General features: G+C 45.3%; 1 protein-coding gene across 1 annotated transcript in view; it reads left to right on the top strand.

The window, feature by feature from the left end:
• The window catches only part of NNT (nicotinamide nucleotide transhydrogenase), an 85798-nt gene that overhangs the window by 37079 nt on the left and 30317 nt on the right, over positions 1–18402 (top strand). Inside the window, exons 7-16 of the mRNA XM_053298420.1 lie at positions 113–300; positions 1976–2109; positions 3137–3328; positions 5138–5291; positions 7078–7239; positions 10394–10504; positions 11918–12063; positions 14832–15027; positions 15993–16226; positions 17724–17884. Of these exons, the coding sequence (XP_053154395.1) occupies positions 113–300; positions 1976–2109; positions 3137–3328; positions 5138–5291; positions 7078–7239; positions 10394–10504; positions 11918–12063; positions 14832–15027; positions 15993–16226; positions 17724–17884 (1678 nt within the window). The remainder of the gene's footprint in view (positions 1–112; positions 301–1975; positions 2110–3136; positions 3329–5137; positions 5292–7077; positions 7240–10393; positions 10505–11917; positions 12064–14831; positions 15028–15992; positions 16227–17723; positions 17885–18402) is intronic.

Below are 18402 nucleotides of genomic sequence, written 5' to 3' on the forward strand. Positions count from 1 at the left end.
GAAGACCCGATACACAATATTTTGTGAGTTGAAGCCCCACTATATGCTTTTTGCTGCTCTATTTTTCCTTCCCCTAACTGTAAATAGGTTGCATTTCTTTCCCGCTTTACAGAGCTGCAGCACTGGAACAATTCAAATCTCTAGGGGCCGAGCCTTTGGAAGTTGACCTAAAGGAATCTGGGGAAGGTCAAGGCGGCTACGCAAAAGAGATGTCCAAAGAGTTCATTGAAGCTGAAATGAAACTCTTTGCCAAACAGTGCCAGGAGGTCGACATCATTATCACAACAGCACTAATTCCTGGTATGTCTTTTCCTGAAAATGCGCTAATGTGCCAACTGGGGCAGATTTGCCATAACCTTTGGGTGGACTCTCACACTGATAGCCAGGAATCTATTGCTCACACTCCTGGAGGAGTGGATTAAGATTAGAAGAGCAGCTCTGCTGGAGCAGACCAGAGCGGGATGGGGCTGTAGCTCAGTTGTTGAACATCTGCTTTGCATGCAAAGGATCAGGTTCAGTTCCTGCCAACTCTAGGTAGGGCTGAGACTGAGAGAGACACCTGCCTGAAATGTTGGATAGCTGCTGCCAGTCAGTGAGGATACTATTGCTCTGCAGGACCCAACGCTCTGAATCAGTGAAGAGAGCTGGTCTTGTGCTAGCAAGCATGGATTATCTTGTTTGCTGAGCTGTATCTCCCCTGGTTTGCATTTGAATGGGAAACTACATGTGTGAGCACTGTAAGATATATCCTTTAGGGCAGGGATTCTCAGAGTAGGGTCCCCAGATGTTATTGGACTTCAGCTCCCGTAATCCCCAGCCCCAGTGGCCTTTGGTTGCAGATTATAGGAATTGAAGTCCAATAACATCTGGGGACCCAACGTTGAGAATCCCTGCTTTAGGGGATGGGGCCACTCTGGGAAGAGTCCAAGTTCTCTCCCTGGCATCTCCAAGATAGGGCTGAGAGATTCTGCATGTAACCCTAGAGAAGGCGCTGCCAGTCTGTGTAGACAATACTGAGCTAGCTGAACCAATGGTCTGACTCAGTATATGGCAGCTTCCTATGTACATTGTAAGGCAACTTCCTTTGTTCTTATGTACATCTAGTTCAGCAGCCAAGAAGATGCATCTGGAAAACCCAAAAGCGAGGCATGAAGGGAATATCCGGATTAGCTCCCCTAGTAACTAGTATACAGTGGCATACAGCTCGAATATGGAGGTTTCATTTAGCTGTCATGGCCAGTGTTCCCTATAACAGGGATTCCTGGGTGTGGACTACATCTCTCATCATCCCCAGCTGCAGTGGCCTTTGGCTTGGAATGATGGGAGTTGTAGTCAACATCTGGAAATCCCTGTTACAAGGAACATGGGTTATACCATGCAACTGCTCTAATATAAACAAATAGAATTACTATTGTATGTATGGTATGCCACTTTTCAATGGAAAAGGTTCTCACATAACTCACATGGTCTCAAAGGATTCACAGCTTAAAGGTGATCCCACAAGACCCCAGCAACAGCCAGTTACCCCTGCTAAGTGAGCAAAGAGGCTCCTTTATAAAATGGTGGTTCCCTTTATAGAGTGGGGAGAGAAACTGACCCTATTCAATCCCAGCATAGAGTCTCTCTAGTGGCTTTGTTGGTGTTTCCCTTATGTTTGTAGATTGTGGGCCTTTTGGGGACAATAAATCATCTTCTGTTTTTCTTTTGTTATGTAAACTATTTTGAGAACTTCCCACTGAAAAGCAGAATATAAATATTTGTGGTAATAACAGCCACTGGTGGGACTCTGTGCTGGTGTTGAATAGGACCACTTGCTATCTAAACATAATTACCACTTTGAAATGTGCCTCTTTGCCCAGTTTAGTAGGGGAAGAGAAACAAAATATGTCTTTATTTTGTGAAAAGTATGTTCACTGGTTATTCCTGTGGCATAACTGTTATTTGAAGTCTCCCCTTCCCTTATTTTTCTTTCCAGGTAAAAAAGCTCCAATCCTTTTTCGGAAGGATATGATTGAATTGATGAAGGAAGGCTCAGTAGTTGTAGATCTAGCTTCTGAAGCAGGGGGAAACATTGAAACTACTAAGCCAGGAGAACTCTATGTTCACAAGGTATTGGTTTCTTAATGGCCATATTTTGTCATTTTAGTAGATTACTAACCTCATTGTACCATTTGTAGAGTGTTGGGCTCCATAACATGTCCAATTATCTATCTGTTTCCCAGCTTTGTTTTTCTTCCTTTTTCTCTAGGATGCCATACATATGGTTCTCATCTTAATTTTCACATAAAACTCTTGTGAGATAGGCTAGCCTCAGAGATATTGACATGCCCCAAAATACCCAGTGAACTTTGTGACTGAGAAAAGATTCAAACTTGGATTGTGTCTCCCTAGACCAAACTGGCATGAGGCTTGCTATTCAAGTATTAGGGTTCCTTTTGTCTACTACAAATATTTAGATAGCATTTTCCAACAAAATGCCCCAAACAGTTTAGATAGAAAAATTAATACTAAAGTTGGTTCTCTGTCCCCAGAGAGCTCACGATATAAGGTAGATACCAGAAACAGCCACTGGAGTGATGCTGTACTGGGTGGGGTTGAATAGAGATGGTGGTTCTCCCCCTGCTAAATAGGAGAATCACCATTTTAAATGGTGTCTCTGCTCAGTTAGCTGGGGTTAACTGTAAGAAGTGTTATGTTTTTTGACCTAGGTTTTATAAAATGATTTTACTGTTCAAATATTAATGCTAATTCTGCTCTAGATTAGTAGCACCCTTTAAATGGGTAGGACTTGTGTTGCAAAATTAAAGAGGGACTTAATACAAATATTTCACACCCTGTGAATGCATTTTAAAAGCTGCCTGACTGATTCACAACCCGCTCTAAAGTATTTAAGAGAAGTTAACTTAGCTCCACTGCAGTCAAAGAAATGATAGAATTGTTCTGTTGACTTGCACAGAGGAAGTCTTACATTTCTTGAATGTAAGAAACACACACATGTGCGCGCCTTGCTAACAGAAGTACTTATTAAAATACTTCAGTGTTGGTTTCTTGGAGAATGGGCTTGTCTTATCATTCTGTGTTCTAGAGTTGCGCCTCGACTTATTTACTCACACATCCCTAATTTTGGTTTCTACAGGGAATCACACACATAGGTTACACAGACCTTCCCAGCAGAATGGCGACACAAGCAAGCACTCTGTATTCCAACAATATCACCAAGCTCCTAAAAGCCATCAGTCCAGACAAAGATAATTTCTACTTTGACATAAAGGATGACTATGACTATGGGACTCTGGACCATGTTGTTAGAGGAACAGTGGTAATGAAGGTGAGTGGACGTATTTGTATCTTTGTATTGTATTGTATTGTATTGTATTGTATTGTATTGTATAGATAGATGGAAGTGCAAACTTTCATGTCATCATCTGATCTACATCCATCTTGATATTTTGAGATTCCCGCAATGAAATGTCTTCACTGTGTTTTGAAGTACAGCATACAAAGTATTCTGTACTGCTGTCACTGGCCTTATATCACAGTGACATTGATGTACTGCTTCATCTAGAGTACTGCATCATTAGCCAAAAAATTCAAGCCAGTTTAATGGTAAAATCCAAAGAAGGTGTTACATGCATTTAGTTGGAAGAGTGGTTTTGTGTGTGCGCGTATGTGAAGATTAAAAGCTTTATTTTGAAAAGAGTTATTCCTTTGATTCTTATTTGTTCCAACATTTGTGAGCAGCTCTCCCTAGTGCACACGTGCCTGGTCAATATGTAGACTTACTGGAGAGCTGGTTTGGGGGAGAGTGTAGAGCAGTGTTTCTCAACGTTTTTGGAGTCATGGACTCCAAACAATATCAGGACTCCAAACAATATCATTATACATGTGCCGTTTCCTGGACCAGCAGTTAGTAAAGGGGTCACCCCCCTGACCCCCACCCCCAGGCACCCCCCAAAACAATTTCAGGCAGTTCTCTGGAGCTCATTTCCAGGCAGCCCTCACTGCTGCATAAAATTCATTTCAAGGAAGTGAAACGAACATTATCCAGAAGCAAGGGCTGCCTGGAAATGAGTTCTGGATAGCTTCCGGTGGCCCCTGCCAGCCCAAAATTGTTTTTTTGGGGTGTGTGTGTGTGATTTTTATTAGTGATGCCTCATGGACCGGTACCCAATGCCTCGCGGACCGGCACCGGTTCACGGACCGGTGGTTGAGAAACACTGGTGTAGAGGATAGTGAACCACACCCTCACTGCCACTTCCCCAAGGGGTCTGCTACATATCCTGAGATAGACATGATTTCCCTCAGATTTGATCCTGGGGTGCCAATTGGAGGGCTAGGACTTCACACAAAGGCTGCTTATTGATCTCTGTGATGTTAGAAAAAACGCCACCACAAACCATTGCTGTTCACAAAGCCTTTAACTGATCTGCTTTAATGCTTGTGGTTTTCCCTGCTGCTTGGTTTTACTCTCTTGCTGTCTTGCAAGTTGGTATTTTTAGATAGACGCTATCTGTAAAAAAATGTAGAGTAGGTGTTTGAGAGTCTGTGGTGATCTCTACCTCAGGCTAAACTTCAGTTATTTGGGAAAGATGTAGAAATGGGGAAGTTTTCCAGCAGTGGGAAAGATGTAGAAGCAGAGAGGCAGGCTACAGGAAGCACGAGGAAATTGGAAATCCCCATTTCCTTCCTCCCCACCCCCACCCCTTGCCTCTTCTGGACACTCAGACTAGGGATGGAAGGGCCATCCTCAGGCATGCCTTTCCTCCCCATCAGGAACCACCTCTTTAAATGCCTGACTGCGGTCCCTGTAGATTTTAGAGGGTGAGCCCCTGCTTTAGGCAAGTCTGTCCTCATGAGAGCTGCTGACATTTTCCAGTGCTTCTCTAACCCTACTACTTCATCTCCCTGCTGGATTCAGATTCTTTCGCTTCCCTGGCTGTCTCGGCTGTCCTTTCTTTGACACACCTCCCTAATCACGTGGGTGTGGTCAGGCTAGACTGGTGCTTGGCCATGGTGCACCCAACTCCACACAAGTTGCAAGCTGCCTCAAGAAGGTGGTCTGAAAGATGGTATATTCAACATTTTAAATACATAACCCTCTGCTTTGTTGGATAAAACCAATATGGTTCCTTCTCAGGGTGGAAAGGTGATTTTCCCAGCGCCGCCTCCGAAAAACATTCCTCAGGGAGTGCCTGTGAAGCAGAAGTCTGTGGCAGAGCTGGAGGCAGAAAAAGCTGCCACTGTGACACCTTTCAGGAAAACCATGACTACTGCTTCTGCATACACAGCAGGTGAGAAGCCAGTGAGTGCCCTAAACACTCCAGAGTTTTGCAATATGGAAATCCAAATGAGAAACTCCTTCTGGCTACCAGAGGAAGATATTGTGCAAATTTAAGATAAGGAAGCCTCCTGTGTTAGATTGTTGGTCCCCTCTGAGCCTTTTGCTATGGGGCAAGATAGATGTCTAAATGAGAGCATTTGGTGATACCGTGCTCTCTGAGATTTCTAGGGGAGATCCTACTTAGTGCTAGACTGGTAGCTGCACGGAGCAGGGCCTTTTCTGAAGTGGTCTCATGCTTTTGGCACTTCTTTAGGCCTGCCTGGCCCCATATTTGTTAGTTTTCAGAAAGGCAGAGAAAACCTTATTGCTCCACCAAGCGTCTAATGGGTCTTGCTTTATACTGTTAAGTGGTTCTTATGTATGTTTGCTTTTGTGCTTTCATCAAGTTGGCTGTTGTACTGTTCAGACAATAAGCTTGACCTGCTGCTGTCTTGCAGAAGGCCAGGAGCAAGTGAGACCTCTCGAACCCCCTGCTCTACACCTGTGTAATTAGAGCTAGCTGGTTTAACTTGCCTCTTCTGCATTCTGTTTGAAGGCTTATTTTCTGTAATGCAGTAACTCCATGAGACCTGGGACATGTGTGCAGGGCATAATTCTGTGTTATCAGTACAAGCTGCAGCTCAGCATCTCCTGCACGTGTTTTGAAGGAGGAGGGCAAGTGGGAAAGATTTAAAACACAGCTCCACTGACTGGGTTAGATGATCGTCTAAAGCAGAGGTTCTCAACTTTGGGTCTATAGATGATGTCGGACTACGACTCGCATCATCCTTCAGCCATTGTGGCTGCAGGTGATGGGAGCCGTAGTCCAAAAACACCTGGGGACCCAAGGTTTGGGAATGCCTGACCTAAATCATAATCTAGCCCAAAGGTCAACCTGAGGCTCTCCAATGGACTACAACTATGTTGGACTACAACTCCCGTCATCTTCAGGCAGTAAACTTATGGGATAGAAGCTGTAGTCCTCAAACGGAGACCCTCGGGTTGACCACCCCTGGGCTTTACATCATGTTGAACTAACTACAATAAGCTTTCGGTTCACAAGCACCTGCCTCCCCTCTTCCTTTGCATATGAAGGGTAAATAATTTCCACTGTTGGTTCTGTATAAACCACACTTTCTCATTATGTGAAATTTGGAAAACCCACACTTTCCCAACTGTGATTGAAGGAAAACATAAAACCCTAGGGTAAAACCTTTTGATTTGGAGGGGTTGTTTCTGAGCCCATGCAATCACTTTCTTGAAGGAATAAAAGTTGATGTGCATGTTCATGACACCATTTTACCTTTCACATTCAAAACTGAGTTGGATTCCTGCTGTGTTTTAAAGAGGACCAGAAAAATATAGTGGGTTGTAGTATCTTCCTAGAGAATCAAATTTGTGCAATGAGAAGTACTCTGTGCATTTTAGGACAGCTACCTTCTGTGTTTCAGGTTTGAACACCAACTCAATCCCTACAGGTGGTTTACTGCGGGAAGAGGGAGAAGACATGAAATATATATTATAGTGGGGGACCTGAAGTGAGGCTTCTCAGCCTGTGCTTTACTAGTTACTTAGGTAGCCTAAAATGCTGCTGGTGGAACATAGCAATCGTAGAAAAGGGGGTTGTATGGATTTTTGTTTTTTTGAGGGAGTGGGGAGAAAGTTTTGTCAGTAATATCATGGCTTGTACCATCCTTACTTATTTGAATGCTCCAGGAGGTGATTTTTCAGAGATGCAATGTTCTCTTACCTTTCAGGTCTTACTAGTATGCTTGGATTGGGTATTGCAGCTCCAAATTCAGCCTTCACTCAGATGGTTACAACATTCGGCTTGGCTGGGATTGTTGGGTACCACACTGTGTGGGGTGTGACTCCTTCACTGCATTCACCACTCATGTCTGTGACTAATGCCATCTCAGGTATGACGATGATAGCTCTTGATTTGGCCATTGATGTTTTCTGTCTGAAGCATTATTGAAGGGTAATCTGATTCACAGACTACCCTTTTTAGATGTAGGGTTAAGCTTTGTTTTTTAAGATGCAGCTAATGTGGCATGTGAATGATAGAATGTTGTGTGAACACATGTATAATGTTAATCTCATCAAAGAGCCAGGATTAGCCACAGCCCTCTGTTAAGTGGTTTAGAACATAGAACATAGGAAACTGCCATATACTGAGTCAGACCATTGGTCCATCTAGCTCAGTATTGTCTTCACAGACTGGCAGTGGTTTCTCCAAGGTTGCAGGCAAGAATCTCTCTCAGCCCTATCTTGGAGAAGCCAGGGAGGGAACTTGGAACCTTCTGATGAAGTGGCTCCCAGAGTGGCTCCATCATCTAAGGGGAATATCTTACAGTGCTCAGACTTGTAGTCTCCCATTCATCTGCAACCAGGGCAGACCCTGCTTAGCTAAGGGGACAAGTCATGTTTGCTACCACAAGACCAGCTCTCCTCCCATAGATAGAGGATAGAGGCAGAAGTGGCAAACCTGGGTTGCTATCTGGTACTATGGGTTTCCCAGCGCACAAAACAATCAAGCAATTTTTAATGGTGTGTGTGTGTGTGTGTTTACTTTTATATGATAAAAGCAAGCAGATAAAATTCAAAAATTTGTTGAAACCACCTGATTGCCTGATTTGTTTGCAGTTTGGCTGGTAGGTAGCATCCATCATGCCCTATCTCCCAACCCGCTTTGGTGTCCCTAGATGCTATGCATGGGGAACAATGGGGTGGTTTGGGTTCCCCATTGTTTCTTATGGGAGAAACAGTAGACACCACACACGTCACATGAGTTTTGATTAAATACCGTAAAAAAAGGGAATCTCATCTGTCCCTCGAGGCACAGAACATGGTGCATTTCAAACATAGTCCAAAGAATCATTGACACAGAATCCACTGCCAGCCACAGTGCCTGCCTGTGCTGCAGTAACATCATTATTGGCAGAAGTTTTGTGCTCTCTCGCACACAGTTATGATTCGTTACTTAGCGTTGCAGCTGCTACAGCATATAGCTGCCAAGCTCAACTAGAGCAACATTAGCCACATTTTGGCAGAGTGGTGCACCTTGCAAATGCAGAATCGTATTGCAGAGCAGACCTGAGCAATGAGTGAAGTGAAAGGCCAGACTCATAGCAGTCAAGAGCTCATAGCAGTCAAGAAATATCTATCTCACGCGCGTACACACACTGAGCTGCCAACTGCACTTTGCTGCCTGGGAGGGGCTGCCACCACCAGCAGATGTCCTCTTGCTCTCCGGTCCCCTCTAGTGTGCCATGAGGGACAGGAAAGCAGTGTGCATCCCACTACAGCTGGTCCACAAATCCATAGTGAATTGCATGCTGGCGTCAGGCCCTGCTGCATCCAACAGCCCTGACATGATGTCCCTGCATGCTCGGTACAGGGAGGGCACCACCCACAGCTGAAGGTATTGCATGAGGGCATGTTGTACTTGGTGGCAAGCAGTTGGCAGAAGCTGGCATTCACCACCATGTGGAATAGCTAGTTGTCTAGAGTGATAATCTCTCCAGTGGTCCAGGTTATGAGATGAGACTCTGGCTGACCAGACGGTTTGCCCACTGACTGCACCACTGGCAACGTCCCCTGCTTGAGAGCAGGAGCACGTGTCTTGCTGCTGCTAGTTGAGGGCACACCAGACATACTAGTGCTGGCAGCAGCAGCAAGAACCGCCCCCCCCCTCCCCGCACGTGGTGCTGTTGCAGGTGCCTCAGCATCACTGAAGTCCCAAGACGCTTAGGGTCCTTGCCTCTGCTAACCTGTGTCCTGCAGTGGGTGCAGGCAGCTTCTGTAGGGTCACCAGGGCAGAGTGCAAAGTGGTCCCACACCTGGAGCCAGAAGAGCCAGTGGCCCGGCCCCATTTCAGTGGTGGTGGTCCTACTGGGGCTTTTGGTTCCTTCTGCTCCTGGGGGGCACCCCCAGGCACCCCCACCCTCAGTCTGGGGCCGAGAAGGTCCAGGAAGCACAGAGTCTTCCTCCTGCTCCTCCTCAGTCTCAGTGTGTGTGTGTGTGTGTGTGTGTGTGTGTGAGTCATCTCAATGGATTGGGAAGGAGGATGGCTTGACTAGCAGCTGACAACACCACCTTTTCTGCTGCCATATCGGGAAGAAGTTCTTCCCTGATGGGAGGGGGCCCCCCATTTCTACCTCTACTTCAGCCGCCACAGGCAGCTGCGCTGCTCTGGATAGGTAGCCCTAATCACAACCGCATCTATGGGGACGTTGATTTGGGGAATAGGCTTTTGCCACTGCCGCCCACCACAATCAGCAGCATCCCCCCTCCCTCTGCCTGCCACTCTGCTCTCTGCTCTTAGCTCTGCTTTGTATGCTCTCAGACATCTTGGGGGTTTTCAATTATATCTCTAACTCTGTTGGGTGGGGGGAGGAAGCACATTTAGGGGGTGTGGGGCTGGGGGTGGTCTATTTATTATGCTATGTGTATCACACATGGTGGTATCTGTAACACTGTAGTGCACACACACAAGCTAGAAAAATTACATCCTCCCCAAATAAAGAAGCAGGCTTTATGGGGGGGGGGCTTTTGGGAGGAGGCAAACAACAATGGGGTAAGTCTAAGGGAAGGGAGGGAGAGGAGATTACTGTGGCTTAACCTACCCCCCTAAATCTGCTGCTCTACACACTCCTAGTACCTACCTATGTAAATCACTTTCTTATCCTGAAACAACCTAAAATGGCTCATCAGTTGACCCACAAGAAGCCTGTTTCCCTTTGCTAGCCACTCCTTATCCTCCTGATCCACAACTCATTTCATAAAGGATGGCAAAGGCAAATGAAAAGCAGCACAAGAGAAGTGTAGGAAGTAGGCTGGGAGACCTGGATTTCAGTCTAATATTTAGAGACTTGTTGCTGAAAGAACTCGGTGTATGGCTTTTACCTGTAGTATTGGAAACATTGCAATTGCTAAAATAATCCGTTCAGATTGTGGTTGTACCTAGTGATGAACGTGTTGTGCTTTGTGTTCGTTCTCGAAACAGATGTGCTTATAACTGCCAGAGCTGTCTGCTACATAAGAACTTAAATGTTGTTTTTAAATTTAAAGGGCTGACTGCAGTTGGTGGACTAGCACTGATGGGGGGGAAATACCTCCCTGAAACAATGCCTCAAAGCCTTGCTGTTCTTGCTGCTTTCGTATCCTCTGTCAACATTGCAGGTATTGAACAGTTTGAAGCTTTGTTTAGCACCTTCAGAAATACAAACCAAAGCAGTGGTGTTGCCATCTACATGCCAGATTCTGTGAGAGCAGGAGAGGACAACTGACTTAGCAAAAAGAGTAACTTGTAATCTGGTCTGGCCCCCTGGTTTGTTTATATCCTGTTCCTCCTTCAAGGGGCCCAGAATGGTATACATGGTTATATTTATCCTCACAAGAAGCCTATGAGGTAGGTTAGGCTGAGAGAGAGAAGTGGTTAGTATCATGGCTGAGTGGGGATTTGAACTTGGGTCTCCATGGTCTCAGGCCAACACTAGCCACCAGACTCCACTAACTCTCCAACTTGTCTCTCCAGATGTTTGTTTGTTTGTTTTAAAATTATTATACCCCATTCCTCCAGTGCAATACTGCTCGGGGCGGCTTACAACAATAAGATAGACACAGATACAAGTAATACTTTTTTTTAAAAGTCAGATTAAAAACAATTATTAGGTTCAAATTAAAACAGAAAATTATAAAAATCTAAAGAACCTACCAGATACAACAAAATAAAAATGATATTAAAAAGTCTCCTTTAAAAAGGTGTGTTTTACCACATGTTCTTGTCTGTTAATAACTTGAGTCTGGTTTGGAAAATGATAGTGGGATCTAACGGGTGTGGGTTCACAGTGTGGACTGCAGGCATAGTTAAGGTTATGGAAGTCCCTTGCCACGATGGGAGCAAGGGACTTTTTCCATCCCAGATCTGACTTTGCTTGATGCTTTTTCAGCCCAAGCTAAGGACAGGTACAGGGAGACAGTTTAAGAGACCTCTGTTACTGCATTTTAGTAGGCACGGACATTATTGTGCCACAAATGTGGGCCATGACTGAGCAATAGCTAAGAGTCTGGATTTGCCCCTCTTCTTCTGCATGGATTATATCATCACAACATAATGACACATAGGAAGCTGTCGTATACTGAGTCAGACTATTGGTCTATCTAGCTCAGTATTGTCTTCACAGACCAGTGGCTTCTCCAAGGTTGCAGGTAGGAATCTCTCTCAGCCCTATCTTGGAGATTCCAGGGAGGGAACTTGGAACCTTCTGCTCTTCCCAGAGTGGCTCCATCCCCTGAGGGGAATATCTTCTAGTGCTCACACTTCTAGTCTCCCATTCATATGCAACCAGGGCAGACCCTGATTAGCTAAGGGACAAGTCATTCTTGCTGCCACAAGACCAGCTCTCTTCTCCCATGGATGAGGATGCTTTCCATGGATGAGGAAACATGAGGATGCTTTAGAGGGGAAGGTGAGGGTCTCTCGCTGAATGGAAGCATCGACCATCTGTCTGTCTTCGCATATGCTCTAGTGTATTGGTAATACTATCCCCTTGGTTTCAGAATCTAATTTTCTTTGCTTTTTGTTTTGGAAAGGTGGCTTCCTGGTCACTCAGAGGATGTTGGACATGTTCAAGCGCCCTACTGATCCTCCAGAGTACAATTACTTATACCTGTTGCCTGCTGGCGTATTTGTAGGAGGATACGGAGCAGCTCTCCAAAGCGGGTATAATGTTGAACAGGTAAAAAGATTCCTCATAGTACCATTTCCCTGTTCTTCATGTAAAAATTGTATAAAGTTACAATCTCTTGACAACGTTGAGATGTGTCTTAAGAGCCGGCTCCAGGTTTTAGGGGGCTTCTGCAAAGCTCCCTCCATGGGTCCCTTTCTACCTAGGTGAGCCCCAAGAGTGTTGCTTCACCGCCATCACACAAAGGCTATGGACATAGAGGTGGTGTGGTGGGCTCATCTGGGGGGCCCTTGTCAGCTGCCCAACTCTGTTGGTGACTGACACCAGCCCTGCATGAACAGGCAACTGAGAACATGTCAAATTTTAATGGCTCAAATTGTTGTTGTTCTGGGGGAAAGGCAGTATAGAAGAAAAGTCTTTTGACATCACTAAATTCTTCCCATAATCCATTATAATGGGCTGGTGTAAATCTTAATACTGGTTTCCTGCTAAGCAATTGGGAGTCAGTCTCCAGAGCACATTCTTCTGCCACCCTGGTGCGAATCTGTGTCTCCATCTTAACCATGGCTCAGCAGAACCTTTAACTAGAGTTGCCTCTTAACCCAAGATCTGAAACCGACTCGAACCATGGTTTCAGATCCTGGCCAGCCTTAGCAGTAGTGAATGTTGGTGTGAACATACCATAATTGGATTGAGGTGGGGGAAAATCTTGCTCCAGGGAGAAACTGCAGAAAGGGAAAATATTCTTTAGTCTGCGTCCTTGCTTGTTAGTCCTGACTAGTGTCTCCACTAGATTAATAAGAAAACCTGTCCAGTACAACGAATATATCAAACTAGCTGGGCCCGAGCGCAGAGCATCTGTGCCTCCAGCCGGCTCACCCACCATCGCTGCTCCCGCCCCGCCACTGGCGTGCCCGGCTTTCTGGCTGACCAGCCACTTTCTCCCCAACCCACTTCTCACCCCGCCCCCCGTGCTTTCTGGCAGGCCGGCTGGCTGGCTCGCTTCCTCTCCTCTCCCGCTTCTCCGCCCCATCCCTCGCTCATTCTGGCTGGCTGGACAGCCAGAAAGCCGCCTCGCCGCCTCCTCTTGCCCGCTCCTGGTAGCGGTCTCCTCCTCCTGCTAGCCAGCCCGCCACCGCCTCTTGCTCCTGCCAGCCCGCCGCTACCGCCTCCAGCCAACCTGGTGCCTCCACCATTGTCTCACCGACCTTGTTGCTATCCCCCAGGCAGCTGCTTGCAAACTCCCGCGAGAGCTGCCACACATGGGATTAGTGATGAGTACGTTTAGGAGAGGTTTAGAAGATATTTATATACTGCTTTTCAACAAAGGTTCCCAAAGTCGTGTACATTGAAATAAATAAAATGGCTCCTGAGATTTTCTCCATTACACTGGCTAAGATAGTTGCATTTCCCGTAACAGCTTAGATTGTCCCAGTTGTAAGGATGTCAGACTCCCAGGGGACGAGGTGGGTTCCTAGCCGTTCTTAAACTTCGGAATGACTGGAGCAACCTCAAAAAGGTCAGCCTCGAACAGCCAGGGGAGGAGGTTAGCGAGTCACCTGCCTTGCTGCATTCAGCCAGTTTGCTCTCCTGGAGAACTCCTGGCTCCCATATTCAGAAGCAGCTTCTCATCGTCAGCTGCCTTGTCTTTAAATACCCCAGTGCAGAGCTGATAGGGCTTAAAGCCTACTTCCAGCCCCGCCCCCTTTTTGACTTTGCTTCCTGTTTCCTGCCACACCCAACCTAGCTGTCTCCCTAGAGCTGTTTCCCGCAGCTCTCCCTGCCTTGTCCTCTCAACCCCACTGGGAGCCGACCAGCCTGGGCCTTTCTCATCCCTACTGCCCCCTAAAGGGAACAAAAGCCTCAGAGGAGGGATGCCACAGCCTTCTCCAGCCTCCACAGGGCCACCCAAGCGACCGTGTAACGTGGCATCCCAACAAAGGATTAGTGCTGTTCATTTTTAATGCTAAAAATGTGTTGTCATGAGCAGCGTTCTTTGTAACAGGGGTTCCCAGATGTTATTGAGTACAACACCCAACATCCCCAGCCAAAGGCCGTAGAAGCTGGGGAGGATGGAAGTTGTTGATTCCCAGATGTCAACAACATCTGAGAATCCCTGTTACAAAGAACACTGGTCGCAAAAAGTGTTTTGGGTGCTGTTTGAAGCAACTCTGCCAGACAAATGATACAGCGCTTTCTTGCTTTCCTGGCAGTGATGTTTGTAATGGATGTAGGGGAACTTGCATGAGGCTAGAGATACAGATGCAGGCTGTGTAAGCTGACCTCTGAAAGTTGCAAGGAGGACTATAACCTGGATGCGACTGTGCACTTAGCTGGCAGTGCTAACATAATTGCCAAAGCTGCTCTAAGAACCTCACCTTTCATCTAAGAAAAGAAATGTTAGTTGAAGAGAAGCCTCTTCAATTATGATAGTGCAATCTGTGAAGGCCAGCAGAAACCAAACTTAGCTGAGATCTCTTGGCCTTTGTCGTACCAGAACATTTTAAAAAACCTGCATAAGCTCATATAATCTACATCCTTGCATGCGATTTTGCCTTAGTGTTGTGTTGCTTGGTGCAAAAAGTGAACTTTTGGTATTTAGAACAAGCAGAGCTGGGTATGCCATGTACAAATAATCCCATTTACTGTTCTTCTTCCCTTTCCTCACTAATGCCTCCCCCCACCCCCCACACTCACATCTTTTAACCTTTAGATTGAAAGCCTGCAGGCAGAGCCTGGGGTGATGTTTCTGATTTTTGTGCAGCCTTGTGATGTTCAGAGTGTTACAAATAATACCTTTCTTATGTTCACTTTTAAAGATGATTTATCTGGGTTCAGGCTTGTGCTGTGTGGGTGCTCTGGCTGGCCTCTCTACGCAAGGAACAGCTCGACTTGGAAATGCTTTGGGCATGATAGGCGTTGCTGGGGGCTTGGCAGCTACACTCGGAGGTCTAAAACCACCCCCTGAGCTCCTGGCCCAGATGTCGGGTGCGATGGCCCTTGGCGGCACCATAGGTGGGTGCAGAGCAACAACATAACCTATTCATACTCTCTTTTTAATGACTTTGTTTTTGTGAACAATTCTAGTGATATTTATTGAAGGGAGATGTGTAAATTTCTTATACCACATTATTTGTTTTATACAACTTGAATATAGATTGGTTGCACAACGTTGTTGACACATGCAGTTAAACCTGCTTCAGAGCCCTATTCATAAGTTGCATTCAAGCCCTATTCAGACATCATGTTAAACAGTTATGTGAGTATACACAGGTACAGATCTGGACACAGGTATAATCATTCACATGTTGAACATAGGTTCAGCAGTACCTTCCTGTCTATACCATGCATTTGAGGGAATTGTACCCAAGTAGACTTTTTAAAAATTAACTCTGGCACAGCTGCCCACACACAAAAAATGTACTGTGTACAGACATCTGTACATTCGTACAACATAGTGTCTGCATTAGACTTCGTACAGTCTGCACAAATCTCCCCCCTGCCCGCTTCGAGGCAAGCCACAGGAATCTTGTTTGCCACTCCTTCCTCTGGACTTTTGCTGTGGCTAGTGTAAATGGAATTTGCTTTTGTATTTGGTAAGGCTGAAGTTATCATATCCAGTTACCAGGTCTTGGAAAACTGGGATGAGAAGGGCCTCTACTCAAAATCATAGATTGCTGTTTGGTGTTATTAGATCGTTGATTTGATGTTAGTGTAATGCAACTCCTTAGCTACTTATGTCGCAGTTCCTGACTGTTTATAAGTAGCATTCTTGTAATAGTTTTTAAGCATATTGGTTGTATTTATTCTTTGGTTGTATTATTGTCTGGACATTTCCTTCCAGACATGAAATTGCAAAGCAATGCAGAAGAAACCTCGGTTACCACAGTGCACTCTCTCTAGCATGGATGTCTCTTTATTGAGCAACAGCATGCTATACCACACTTAACATCTTCCTCCTTTTATTTGTGATCTCTCAGGTCTGACAATTGCTAAACGTATCCAGATCTCAGATTTACCTCAGTTGGTGGCTGCTTTCCACAGCTTGGTTGGTCTGGCTGCTGTGCTCACCTGTGTAGCGGAGTACATGATTGAGTATCCCCACTTTGCTACTGACCCGGCTGCAAACCTCACCAAGATTGTGGCCTATCTTGGCACGTATATTGGAGGAGTAACTTTTAGTGGTTCTCTTGTTGCTTATGGAAAGCTTCAAGGTAATTATTGTTTTTCTCTTTTTGGATAGTACTCTGTGTACGCACGCGTGCACATGCATGCATATATGACATTTTAAAAATCAGTAATCCTTCTTGGTTAGTTCTCACTGATGTGGTATACCTGAGTCTGATCTGTACCACGGTTTTCAGATGAGGTCTCGTGACTGAGTGTGAGAGCCTTTGTGGTGTAGTGTTTGCAGTGTTGGACTAGGACCAGGGAGACCAGAGTTCTAATCTCTATTCAACCATGAAGCTCACTGGGTGACTCTGGGCCAGTCACTTAATCTCTTAGCCTAACCTACCTCACAAAGTTTTTGTGATGATAAAATAACCATGTACGCTGCTCTGATCTCCTCAAAGGAATAGCAGGATATAAATAATAAAAATTCTCCTCCATAGACATGCACATTCCCTATTCCTGTAAAACGGATGTTGCTAAGCAGGGTTATAGCATAAACTCCTGCCTGACTTGCTAGTTTTTTATACTCTCCCTTGAGAAGTCCACAATGCTGGGGAAAGTTGAAGGAAAGAGAAGAAGAAGATGACCAGCAGCAAGGTGGATGGACTCGATTATGACAGCAATGAATGCACCACTGAGAGACCTTTAAAGGCCAAGTGGAAGACTGATATCCTGGAGAGAATCTATCTATGTGGTCGCTATGAGTTGACACCGACTTGATGGCACTTAATCAATCAATCAATCAATCAATCAATCAATCAATCAGGGTTGTGTGTGCATACAGGAACCTTCAGTTGCCTGAGTCTGCTACTCATGTAGGTAAAGCCCAGATACACTTCATGGAGAACTAAACTCTTCCCTTTGAACAATGTTTGCATTCGACTCAAACGAAGATCTTTAAGTAGATTCTCATTCAGATGGACTTCATGGCTGTGATTGCATTACAGTTTCTGGAATTCAGATTCCAATGCAAAATGTCCTCTACCAGAACCCTTTCATATCCCGCCCCCTTCTCCAAGAGCACGTTGCCTGGCCTCATGGTTCTAGTGGGAAGTGAGAGAGAATGACCCTCACAATGTGCAAAAGGTATTTCACCACTGCTGAAGGAGTGCTTGCAGGGAACTCCTCTTCAGTGCCCACACTTGCTCCTGTGCTATAGTTGGTTATGTGTTTTTATTGGGTGTTTTTTAATGTTGTGTTGCAAGACTCCCAGAGAACAACTTGTTATGGGGCAGCTAACAAATAAAGTGTGTTGTTATTATTGACATGGTCCACTATTGGTCTCTTCCATCATGTGCTAAGAGGGTAGAGCCAACTTGATACAGCTGATAAATTTTCGGAAGGGCGGTATATAAGTCAAATAAATAAAAATAAAAGGCAAAGAACCAGATGGAAAGAGAGAAGGCCTTTGGGCTCCAGGCTTCCTCAACCCCCTGACCTTCTTTGCTGCTTTTTATGTTCAGCTCCTTTCCACCAGTGCATCTATAACTTTGGCAGGTACACTCTAGAACTTTATTGAGACTATTTTATATTCACAGGTATCCTGAATTCTGCTCCACTCCTCTTACCAGGCCGGCATGCACTGAATGCCAGTTTGCTAGCTGCAAGTATAGGTGGGATGGTTCCCTATATGATTGATCCTAGTTACACAACTGGGCTGACTTGTTTAGGGTCTGTGTCAGCTCTGTCTGCTGTTATGGTAAGTGTGTGTGTGTGTGTGTGTGTGTGTGTGTGTGTGTGTGTGCACGCACATGCTACAATAGCAGAAATTGTGAACTGCAAACACTGGTACAGATACTCACTTTTATTGTTAGGCATACTATATATTCAGGGCCAAAAGAAAATAGCAAAGATAAATCAGTCTGTTGTTTCCTTATGGAATAAACCAATGAAAGGCTGCTTCCAGAAAATGAGATATGCAAAGAAAGTAGGGCGGTATCTCTTTGCAACAACCTTTGTTGATGTGAAGCATCCACAGTGTATTTTGAGTTCTTCATGAAGGTGGACTTGGAAGCGTGCATGCAATGTCTGAAGAAATGTTAGAAATCAGAATGCTGGCATTCAACTGTTTGGGCAACTGGTTAGTACTTTCATACAAGCTAAAACACATTACAAAATGTGCACAGCTTACAGAATATAGTGTGGCTGTGATCCAGTGTTAGGGGAGTGGTCATAGCTCCATAGTATTGCATATGCTTTGCATGCAAATAGTTCTAG

The sequence above is a fragment of the Hemicordylus capensis genome, chromosome 2 (assembly GCF_027244095.1).
Source record: "Hemicordylus capensis ecotype Gifberg chromosome 2, rHemCap1.1.pri, whole genome shotgun sequence".
In the NCBI taxonomy this organism is placed as follows: Eukaryota; Metazoa; Chordata; class Lepidosauria; order Squamata; family Cordylidae; genus Hemicordylus; species Hemicordylus capensis.